General features: G+C 47.0%; 1 protein-coding gene across 3 annotated transcripts in view; it reads left to right on the forward strand.

Annotated features, from left to right (window-relative positions):
- Positions 1-12198, forward strand: part of RIN2 (Ras and Rab interactor 2) — a 219763-nt gene that overhangs the window by 111166 nt on the left and 96399 nt on the right. For 2 of the 3 annotated variants that reach the window (XM_030872461.3, XM_060284865.2), the window contains exon 3: positions 10630-10722. In XM_030872461.3, coding sequence (XP_030728321.2) covers positions 10666-10722 — 57 coding nt within the window. In that variant the 5' untranslated portion in view covers positions 10630-10665. Of the gene's footprint in view, positions 1-7712; positions 8187-10629; positions 10723-12198 lie in introns of those variants that run through there. The other variant, XM_030872460.3, reaches the window with a different exon arrangement.

Raw genomic sequence — 12198 nt, forward strand, 5'->3', positions numbered from 1 at the left:
TCTGCGGGCTTAGAAGGAGGGTATCTCCAGAGGAGGCTCAGTTGTTCTCCATCCCACTTCTTAAGAGGAAGGATGGGAATTTTAAGGGTCTAATCCCCGTAACACATGATGCAAGTGCGTGCACAAACACACGGAGAAGCCCACTTGCTCGGTTAGTTATGTTTCATTGGGAGTTTGGCATCTTTTCTGTGGATTTCTTTTGTTTTGTGGTCTCAAGTGAAGCTGTGCTAGCTTGGACACACACCTGGAGACCTCTTGAGGATTCTGTTGGTGCAGAAATGAAAGAGCTGAGGAACATGAGTGGCTGAGGATGCGGAGAGAACAGTGGGTCTGTATGTTATAGAGAGAGGAGAGGCTTCCAGATCACAGACTCCACAGGAAAAATCCAGTCGCAGGGAGAACACATGGGCTCCATAAGCCAATGTTCTTGTGTTTCAGGGTGGTATAAAGAACGTTTCTTCCAGCATGTTGTGTGGGTCGACAGCATGGAATGCACGTTCCTGGCATTTGAGCTTGCCTTGCCGTTCCTGAAGCTGTGTTCTTCCTATCGTCTTCTGCTTGGATGAAACCATTCCTTTAAAACCCTCCCTTTCAGCCTCAATGACGTGTGTGTAAGATCTCATGCACTTACTTTTCCAACACTTATTGAGCACATACGTGCCAGGCACTGTGTACGGTATGGGAGAGACTACTCCGAATAAGGCATGTGAATCCCCGGTGTCTGTGGGCTAAACGAAGCTCTTCTCTTCTTCAACCTTTAAAACACGGCACCTTCTAAATCTAAAAGAACAGACTGAGTGTATAGCTTCCTTCAGTGTTCCTGATGGTACCATTTAACGTGGTGAAGGTGATAGCCAGAAATATTTCATGTCTTACTAGGGACAAATAATGTGTTTTCATGGAGAAAGCACTGGTTTCAGTCTGGAGATCCCGTTTCTTACTTTTGCTCTCTTGTATGACTTCCGTGTATGAAGAATCAAATAAAAGCAACCTCTTCAGAGACCTTGTGGTGGAGAATGGGTGAAGTGGGTGCAGTGGGAGCTGAAGCCAGTTCTCTCTGCTCACTAGAGCTGATTGTTAAATTTTCGTGAATTCTACAAGCCCGCTGCTGTCACGTTGGTAGCTTGAAATTGGCCCCGATGGGAGTATTTACCCGACAAAGGAGGCAAATGATAAACCTTGGAGCTTTTATTTCCCAGGAAGCCAGTTGTTGGACATTTTCCAGCATATCACTGATTAAAGGGGAAGATAAATATTCTAATGATGAAGTGGAAAGTTTGGAAAGATGTCAACATGTGCAGGATCAAAATGAAGGAGAAAGAAGCAAATTAGTCCATGAAATTCCAGGCACTCTCCACCCTAGTTTATTACATAGTGATGACGTCGTTTTTTTTCCCTTCATAGAGGTGGTTGTCATGACATTTTAACCTGGGACTGTTTTATTTCATTTTATTTCGTTTCAGTAAGAACGCTGAACATGAGTTATGCTCTGTTAAAGAGGACATTTTTCTGTGGCCGTTTGGACCTGGTGTACGTTCTTTACTCTTTTGTCAGCTAATGACATAGGTTGTTAGTAAACAAACCAAAAAATATTAAAAGAATAAATGGTATGGAGTTTGGAATTATAATAACCCATTGCTGGGGTATTCCTTTTTTATATTAATTTTTATTGGAGTATGGTTGCTTTACAATGTTGTGTTAGCCTTCACCGCACAACAAAATGAATCAGCCATGCACATACAGATATCCCCTCCCTTTTGGACTTCCCTCCCGTTTAGGTTACCCCAGTGCATTAGGTAGAGTGCCCTGTGCCATACAGTATGTTCCCATCAGTTGTCTATTTTATACATAGTATCAATAATGTATATGTGTCAATCCAAGTCCCCCAATTCCTCCCTCCCACCCCTTCCCCCCTTGGTATCCATACATTTGTTCTCTAAGTCTGTGCCTCTGTTTCTGCTTTGCAAATAAGATCATCTATACCATTTTTCTAGATTCCACATATATGTATTATTATATATTTGCTCTCTGTTTCAGACTTACTTCCCTCTGTATGACACTCTCTAGGTCCATCCACGTCTCTGCAAATGACCCACTTGCCTTCGCTGTGGTGTTGCTTGAGTACTCTCAGAGGCCCTGAGGAGAATCGCTTTCACTTTTCTCACTGATTTTCTAAGAAATACAAAATATCCAGTAATGTAGCCAGTTCATAATGAAATAGATAAAGCTGCACTGGACATAGTTTGTGATAGATCCAAACCTGACGTTACATTTGTGTGTAGTTTTTGAAAGTGAAAAATACTTGGTCTGAGAAATATTTTATGCTGGTAGACGAAAACCTGACAACAGCTAAAACTGCACAGTCATGTTTGTTATTGACGAAGATTTTACGGAAGCATCAAATAATCTTGCAAGATATGTAGTCAAAATTTAACACAGGAAAATTGGGACAACTTCATAGAAATAATGACAATAACCACAGCCACCTTACAGGGCAGGGACTTTAATCAGTAGCATTTCATGAAGACAAAAATCTGTTCGATCAATCACAGCTCTGATATAAAGTTTACAAGGAACAGAATTCCCTAAAAACTAGTTTCCATAAATTTAAAATTAAATGGGTATCCATATGGAAAAATAAGGACTTTTAAACCCCTGCTTTCCGCAGAGAAAGGCAATCACAGATTAAAAAAAAAAGAAAGAAAAAAAACCCCTGCTTTACACCATACACAAAAATTAATTTGAGATGGATCATAGATCTATGCATTAAAGCTAAAACTATAGGGGCTTCCCTGGTGGCACAGTGGTTAAGAATCCGCCTGCCAATGCAGGGGACACGGGTTCAAGCCCTGGTCCGGGAAGATCCCACATGCCGCGGAGCAACTAAGCCCATGCGCCACAACTACTGAAGCCCGCGCACCTAGGGCCTGTGCTCCCAACAAGAGAAGCCACCGCAATGAGAAGCTAGAGCACCACAACGAAGAGTAGCCCCTGCTCACTGCAACTAGAGAAAGCCCACGTGCAGCAACGAAGACCCAACACAGCCTAAAATAAAATAAAATAATTTTTTTAAAAGAAGCTAAAACTATAAAGCTTTCAGAATAAAACACAGAATATTCAATAGCTTTAATTTCTTATGTTAGAAAAGAAGGTACAAAATTAAAATAGGACAGAAGAAAGTTTTAAACAGTTGTCTGCACTGTATAAGAAACTGATTAAGGAATTAAGATGGCTTAATGGAGTTTGCTCCAGAAAATATTTTCTCCATGAAAATGATCGATATTGGTATAATTCCAATGAAAATATTTGTGCTTATTAACCACTGAGTTAAAACTTCCTTGAAGACACAGAGACCAGATTAAAATAAGGTAAAAACATCTTTACAACAGTCCACAACTCTTATCAGAAAAGCCGACTCAATTCCATTTCTTTTAAGTCAGAAACTTAAATTTTTTTTTTCTTTGACCTCACCGCGCAGCTTGCCGGATCTTAGTTCCCTGACCAGAGGTGGAGCCCGTGCCCCCTGCAGTGGAAGCGCGGAGTCCTAACCACTGAACTGCCGGGGAAGTCCCAGAAACTTAATTTTTTTCAAAGAGAAGAGGTCCACCCAGGCAGCAGAGCCCACACACACCTTTGGGATCGTGATAGAAGACGGGGAAATGTGTCTTTTGCCCGTCCTCCTCACCCCACAACTGAAGCATCTTCCCTCGGATGGTCCAAAGGCCTCCCTCTCTCATACTCACTTAGGAAACCCCCACCAGTGGAGACATCTGCAAGTTCTGTTCTGGTTTAATGGAGCTTTTCCTTTATCAGTGTGTGCTTTATTCCAAGATCTTTGCTTTTTTAATTGAAGCATAGTTGATTTACAATGTTGTGTTAGTTTTAGGTGCACAGCAAAGTGATTCAGTTATACATATACATGTATATGTTCTTCTTCAGATTCTTTTCCATTTTAGGTTATTACAAGATATTGAATATAGTTCCCTGTGCTGTACAGCCGGTCCTTGTTGGTTATCTTTTATATATAGTAATGTATATCTGTTAATCCACAGATAATTTGTGGATTAATTTATCCCTCCCCCCCTCCTTTGGTAACCATAAGTTTGTTTTCTATGTCTGTGAGTCTATTTGTTTTGTAAATAAGTTCATTGCATCATATTTTAGATTCCACATATAAGTTATATCATATGATATCTTGTCTTTATCTGGCTTACTTCACTTAGTATGATAATCTCTAGGTCCATCCATGTTGCTGCAAATGGCATCATTTCATTCTTTTTTACGGACGAGTAGTATTCCATTGTGTGTGTGTGTGTGTGTGTGTGTGTGTGTGTCTCTTTATGCATTCATCTGTCAATGGAAATTTAGGTTGCTTCCATGTCTTGGCTATTGTAAATAGTGCTTATGAGCATAGGGCTGCATGTGTCTTTTCGAATTGGAATTTTCATCTTTTCTGGATATGTGCCCAGGCATGGGATTGCTGGATCATATGGTAACTGTATTTTTAGTTTTTTAAGGAGCTTCCATACTGTTCTCCACAGTGGCTACACCAATTTACATTCCTACCAACAGTGTAGGAGGGTTCCCCCAAGACCTTTGAATTAAACATTTGATAAGACGATGATAAACAGCTTGAAGAAGCTCTTCTGGTCAAAGCATATGTGATGGAAGGGAATATACATCTATCCACCTGCTCAAGAAGAGGGGACCCTTATTGTCAGGATACAAGATGCCCTGGACCCTGGCACTGCCAGGCCTGGTGGGAAGTAGAAAGCCATCAGCCTGAGGCTGAGATTCAAGACTCTCCCCTCCCCCATCCCCCCCACCCCCGTGGTCCAAAGGCTTCTCATATCTGCTCACTCAGGGTATCTGCTCCTCATTAATTAAGCTGGCATGTGGCTCACAATCCAGGTTTCATGAGTAAGCACGTACCCTGTGATTCTCAGCTCAGAAGGTTCTCCCTCATCTGAGAACAGCCAGTGAATTACTAGCCTGGGTCACATGACATCACTAGGTCATCCAGTCAGCCGAGAGAACCGAATGGGCAGAATCACCGCCCTCTGCACGTCAGGCAGGAGCTGGGCATGGCAGGTGCTTTACGAGGGGTGTGGTAGGTCAGGCAGGGTGTCTGGGTACAGAGAGCAAACCTGTGGGCACTGTTGAACTGGAGGAGCTCACATCCTAGCCAGAGAGAACCCTCCAAGCCAGCCAGCCATGGCCATTCTGGGATGACAGCTCACTGTGACAGAGAAGCTAGACACCCACATTTTAGGCAAAATGTCCTGATATTTTTGAGCCGCCAGGTGTAGCAGACACTGTCAAGACCTTCCCGTATCCCTTGGGTGTTTGGCATTTCCACGCATGGTGCCCTGATTTCCAACTGCCAGCTTTGCCTAAGGGCTCTCTTCGCCCCAAGAGCCCACTTTGCCGGCACCAGGCATATTTTGGAGGTGCTGGTGACCCAAGACCCCCTGGGGGGAGTCAGAAAAATACCCCTCAGTTGGGACCACCTGAGCCATGGTCTACACTGGCTCTCAGAGTTCCCAACCCAGTCACCCACGCTGATTGCTTGCTTGGTGATGCCCTTTGTACTGCTGCCCTTCCTCCCCTGTGTCACATCCCCTCTGCCCGACCAGTGTGTCCTGAAGTCACCTCTCATAAACGACTGGGACATGAATTTTTGACTCGGGGTCTCTGGAGACTGTTCATTCAAATTGTTAAAAAGTGTGTTACTTCGTCTATTGTATCTGCAGCGTAGACTCCATCCAAGAGCCGCCTGGTTATAAACCTCCAGTTAAAATTAACCACCAGTGTAGACCCTTTTACCATCGTGGCCAGAGAACGTTGGGAAGCAAAGCTCTAAACTCAGGTGCTCACGTGTTGACGGTAAACCTGGGGGAGCCCTGGAGGGTGTGGCTTCCCTCTGTGCTGTCCTTCAGGTTCAGGGACGATGTGGCTTATGGGGCTTCATTGTACGTGTGGTCTCTGCGCATGCGTGCCGAGTGTGACCGCTGACTACGGGCCGCTTTTCAAGTGAGGAGGTTAAAAGACACATACTTCTGAGAACGACCTTGTGGGGGGGTCACCCCCCTCCCTTCTCAGCCCTGTTCCAGGAGGGCAGGGTGCAGCAGCCCTGAGGCCTGAGAAGCTGTCGCCCTGCAGGGACAAGGGGCAAGGAGAAGGAGGCGGGAGGCTAACTCTTGGATGGCTGGAGGGGTAAAATGAGGGCATCGGGTGGGAGGTAAGAGAGGCAGTTTCCCATCCGAGGGAAGGGGGAACTTCCGACAGCAGAGCTGCCCACCTGTGTCCAGGGCACGTTCATTGCCTTTGGTGGAGATGTCCACACCTGGGCTTCCTGGGCAGTGGCAGAGCTTCTGCAGCGTCTCTGTGAGACATCTGTTTTCCAAGGACGAAAGGGATGGACCTCCCCTGGAATTTGTTACAGGCCAGTCCTGTGAGTGGCAGGAATGCACAGTCTCACCCGTGAGCACCTTCCTAAAAAAAGAAGAAAAATTATTTTATTATCCTTGGTTACTCTTGTGAAAGTCAGGACAAAGAGCATTGTTCCTAGTTCTATTTAAAAGCAGTTATCGAGGGCTTCCCTGGTGGCGCAGTGGTTGAGAGTCCGCCTGCTGATGCAGGGGACACGGGTTCGTGCCCCGGTCCGGGAGGATCCCACATGCCGCGGAGCGGCTGGGCCCGTGAGCCATGGCCGCTGAGCCTGCGCGTCCGGAGCCTGTGCTCCGCAACGGGAGAGGCCACAACAGTGAGAGGCCCGCGTACCGGAAAAAAAATTTAAAAAAAGAAGTTTAACGATTGAGAGATAATCGGTGCTGGGCAGTGATACAAGATGCTCAAAGAACAAATTTTAAATTTACATAACTTGAATTGTCAAGGCAGAGGCTGCAATAGAGATTTTCTATTCCACTTGTAAAATCTGTGATCATACAAAGATAATTATGGAAATATTCAGAGACCTTGCCTGGATCCAGACACAGAACCGCCCCACTGGCTTTTACCTCTTAGTAAAGACGAAAAGCATTCAAAAGAGGGAGGACCTGCCATCCTCGGAGCCACTCAAGGAACCAGGCAAAAAGGTGACCTGCCTGTCTCAGGACTGGCCTCGACCTGACAGGTCCCCAGGGGTGAGTCACTTTCTTTTACTTCAGTCAGTTTGGCTGTAAAATGATTATGAGCTCTTGTTTACCAAGAAGCGAAGTCCGCTTTGCCTCGCTTTATTCAACTGCTAGAAAGAAGAAGGGAGAACGGAGTGATTAGAAAGCTTCTGTGGCCGACTTTCACAGCAGCAGGTGATGAGAACCCCCGTGACTTGGACAAGACGAGTCTCTTTTAAATCAGACTTGGGAGTCGTGGTTGCCAGTGTCAGTGTTACTGCTGCTGCTTTGTGGCTTTGCACTTGTGACCTGAGGCGGATGGAATGGGAAGGGTATGGGCTGACTAAATAAATCCGGGTGGACAGGGGGAGGACGAGGTCCCTCTCAGATGTAAACCTGTCTTGCCCCGATTTGGCAAGCTGGAATTTCGAGCAACAGCTGGAATTTTGCCAGTGACTTAGCTCCGTGGCTCAGTGAACTGAAAACCAGGCTCTGGGTGTTCCAGCCCCGTCGGCCAGCCCACAGCCCAGGGCCAGGTGGCGGTGCCCCAGCGCTCCCAGCGGAATGGGCTGGAAAGCCGGCCGGGAGCCATCCTGCTTAGCGGCAGTCCATGCAGCCTGGCGCCCAGCCGGACGACTCAGTGAGTCCTGGAGGCTGAAATCTCAGGACAGACTTCACCTCAGCACTCGCTCTTGGGGCCACATGGAAGCCACTGCAAGCCTCCCTCCAAAGTGGCCGAGCCCGGTGTTGGGGGAGAGTCAGGAATATTCACTTCCTGCCTTTGTCTTTTAGCCAGACCGCAGCGACCAGCTTCGTTTACATTCCTTCAGTGCTGTTATTGAAGAGGCTTGGCAGCTCCAAAGTGCTTGCAGTGTCCTTTAGTCCCATTAGGGCTTTTTTTTCTCTCTCTATTTTTTTTTTTTTTGCTAGCTTTCAGCTAGCATCTGGAAAGATCCACTGGATGTGCTAGGCTCCTTTTTCGAGACTCCGCTCCGCCATTCAGGGAAACCAAGCAAGAAGCAAGCTTCCACTGTATAAGTCTGGAGGAATTTTACAGCCTCTCCAACTACGGTACCTTTTCTGTTTCTTGGTCCAGTCTGTTCCTGGGGGTGGTTTTCGGATGAAACTACCAGTGTAACCTAACCCTTTGGGGGGAAGGGTAGGAACCACAAGTGGAAAGAATGTCTCCTTATAAATTGTATTAAATGTCTGTCTGTGTTGAGTTGGGGTGTCAGAGGCTATGCTTTGGGAAGGACTATTGCTACGACAGGAAAGACCTGAAACCCAAACTTCTTTGGGGCCCTTAAGAACTTTAAGAATTAGAACAAGGTGTGATGTTCTGTCCACTTGGATTCCATTCTGTGGGAAGGGCCTGCCGTGGCCCCTGGCCGCCTGTCTTTGTCACCTGCTCTCATCTCTATCCTTGAGCAGCCTTCTGAAGAAGCGGGGATGCAACCTGCATCCTCTGGAAGAAATGTGATGGCTCTGCCGCTCTCGCACAGAATCCAAACTGGGTGTTTCCTTGAGGACCACTTGAGGTGGAAGTGTTCGTGTGCAGTTTTCAGGCAGCTAATTAACGTAGTAAACGTGCGGAATCCAGACTGCTCCATTGTTATAGGCAAAATTCCCTCCCTGTCCTGGATCATCAGAAAGGGTTTGTACTAGGAAACTTTCTGAACAAAACAAAAGGACTTAGGTCTGGATGAGGAATGAACGGCTTGGCACTCCCCAAGCTCTTCCTTCACTGCTATGCCATGCCAGATTCCTTGCAGAGAAAGCGTCTGGAAGAAAAAGAATTACAGGCATTAGGCTTGGTTTCAAGAAGTGTACTTTTTTCTTTGTGTGCTTCTGGGTTGAAACAGTTAATCATTTGTTCCCCAAGGTTACAGTGTGGTTGTGGTTCTGCTTCTTGTTCTGAAGACAGCACCCTACTTTCCTTCTGGAGTCACTCCAATCCGTGGACTTCGCTGTTAAATGATGAACTTCAAAGGGCTTAGAGCTGGGGCTGCATTCAGGGGCTGAGCCCAAGAATGTGAATCTCAGAGTCAGTAGAATCGCAATAGAAAGCTCACCAGTCATCTCAGGAGGCTTTTGGAAGGTTGACCTTCATCCCAATGGGATTCCAAGTGAGAAGAATCGCAGGGAAGATACCTCTGAACCTTTAAAGGGACCGAACCACGGAGAAACGACTAACATAGGTGACGGCCCCAGAGGAGGGGTGGGTGTGCGCTGCGTTCTCATTTTCCGAGATGGAATTCTACGGGTCATCACAGCGCACCGCGGATGTGAAGGGAGGGGCCGATCTTGGGGCAGAAATGTGCCTGTCTCCAAAGATCCTTGCTTCCTAACGTATGCAGTTCTCTGCAAAGTCATTATGCTTTTCCACTTGTTGAAATGCCCTTGAGTGCAGCTGCCTCTCTGTTCCCCAGCTAATAATGAAAGAGCCTCAGCAAACTGGCAGCGGCTACTGTGGCTTTGGTGCCTTCCCGCTCTACCCCTGCAGCTGAACCCCTTTTAAGATCCCCAGACATGTTTTCATTTAATGTTTCCTTTATCGTCCTTCCACCAGGCTGGTTGTGGTTAGGACCAGCCACATCTTGTGCAAGTTATGTGAGCGGGAGTTGGTTTCATAATTGCTGCTGGTCCAGGAGATGGTTTGGGGATGCTCCCCCAGGTATCCTCTCCATGCATGCTGGCCGGGGCGGGGCCAGCTGCGTGGGAGGGGGTGTGTGTGTGTGTGTGTTTTATTTACAAGTGGACACGGAAGGCGTTGCAGCCAGGAGAGAAGATTATTGGGTTTTGATGCTCCAGTGAGGGAAATTCCAAGCTCAAATAGCCACAGTTGTGATTCAGAATCATATCATGCCCTTAAATTCCTCTCCGCGTTCCAAAGTCCACTCCCCTCTTCCCCGGTTATCCTGGAGCTGTTTCTTACACAAACTGATCTCTGAAAACAGGGGCACAGGATTTCATCCCAGTCTTTGATTTCTTTGGAGAAAATAGAGGGATTTATTCCCAGTGCCCTTGTGTTGACCTTGCCGGAGGGAGAGGGCCAGCCCAGCTCATAATGACCTCATCCCATTCCTGCAGGATTTCCTGGGACATGCAGGCCCTCACTCTTCCGCTGGCCTTGTGTGATCAACCACATTAAGTCCATGAGCTTTGGAGCAGATTACAGTGACATCTAACATAGTCCCTTTAGGACTTGAGCGTGAGGTCAAGCAAACACACAGAGCAATCATTATGCTTTCTGCAGTCCCAGGGGGCTTCGGCGTCAGCTGGAGGAGTGGGCGGGGGGGCAGCGGGCAGCGAGGTGGGGCTGAGTCTAGGAACTGTGCTGTCTGTAGCAGGAAATCAGCCTGAAAGGAGATGGAAGGGCTTTGGTGGGAAATAAAATGGCACTCTGTTGTTGATGGAAAAAGATCTTGGCAGGACTGTTGTTGTGAGTGTTCTGTGGCTTAGAAAGGAATTTCCTACAGGCTGGACTAACCATTACAAATGTCTCTACCTTCAGGAGTCCCAGGCGTGCAGTAGAGCCTCGCCGCGGGAAATGTCAGCTTGGACCATGGGCGCCCGCAGTCCAGAGAAGCGAGGAAGTTTCTTTAAGGTAAAAGGAGGCCTTGATTGGGGCTGCTAACGGGCATCTCACTCCCTGTGCTGGCTGCACGGAGAGCTGCAGGGCTGCAGAGAACGGTGGGGGAAGCCTGCTCTCTGAGCCAGCTCTGGCTGGGGTGGGGGGGAACCCTGCCTGAGCCCAGCTGTGAGCTATTCCCAGATTTTACAGGAGGTCGGGGCTTTTGTGAGTCAGTGTGCTTCCAGACAGGCCCAGGACCCAGGCATGGGGAAATGCCACCTGAGTGAGACAGTTGAGGCATCCTTCCTTTGTCAACCGCCAACCTGGTCCTTTTTCATCTGGACAGTTTTTGATGGAAGCTGGACTTGGCATTCTAGTGAGTCGGTTGTAGGCTCCTGTGCTTTTGCACGTGGCTTGATTCTGTGAATCACTTAAGTGCTCATTAAAAAAAGAGAACGACACACAGATCCCTGGGCCTTACCCTAAACTGACTGAATGTTTTTGCTGGTGTATTTTATCAACACCCCAGAGGCCTGAGAGAACCAAGGCAGCCTAATTAAAACTGGACCACTTTTCTCCATGCCTTTTGATGTCAATGGGAGACCTTGCTAGCTTAATGAGATGAGCTGCTCAATGGGTATTTTATATACTCTGTGTGTGTGTGTGTGTGTGTGTGTGTGTGTGTGTGCGTGTGTGTGTGTGTGTGTGTGCGTGTGTGTGTGTGTGTTAAATTAAGACCTGACAATCGTTTCTAACGTACACTTGGGAATTGATTTTCTTCCTATGGTGTTTGCTTTGCATCCTCTCACTCACCCTCAAAATAATGCAAACTCATTGTGGAAAATTTGGAAAATACAGAATCATGTAAAAGAGGAAGGCAGTGGAGGTGAAATGTCCGTTTGAAATCTGTCATAGGCTAGTCATAGCTTTTATATGCTTCCTGTTTCCAAGAGGCCAAACCTGATTTATTCTGTCAGTTGTGGGCTCAAAAAAATCCATCAGAAGAGGCTGTTGGTAAAGCAAAGCCAAGTTCATTCAAGCAGCTGCTGTCAAGGAGGGCGTCGCCAGGGCACAGGCCTATTGGTGTCTAAGGTCAGGAGGCATCTTTATAGAGTTTAGAGGTCCAGGCCCAAACCCTTTAAGCTGTGCTTCTCAAGGCAGAGAATCGACTGGGTTTCAGCAAAGTTTGTGACGTAATATGGTTCAGGATGGGTGGATACAGCAGGACGAGGGCCTTAAAGGGAATCTTGGCGAGTAAACCATTGATCAGCAGGCTGTTTTCCCAGGTGAGCAAACTGTGCCAGGACAGATTGTTTCGTAGGAATTTCCTGCCGTGAACAGCAGAGTTATTTATTGGTTTACAATAACTTCCTGGAAGAAATGCTTAAGTTGTGTTGACACAGATGGTCTCGATTCTCAGTCCTAAGAGTTAAGTTTTGTGGACGCAGCCATCTTAGTTCGCAGCCCGTTTACTTGATTTCAATCAAACCTGTGTAAAATCCACCACTG

Source organism: Globicephala melas, chromosome 15 (genome assembly GCF_963455315.2).
Source record: "Globicephala melas chromosome 15, mGloMel1.2, whole genome shotgun sequence".
Taxonomy (NCBI): Eukaryota; Metazoa; Chordata; class Mammalia; order Artiodactyla; family Delphinidae; genus Globicephala; species Globicephala melas.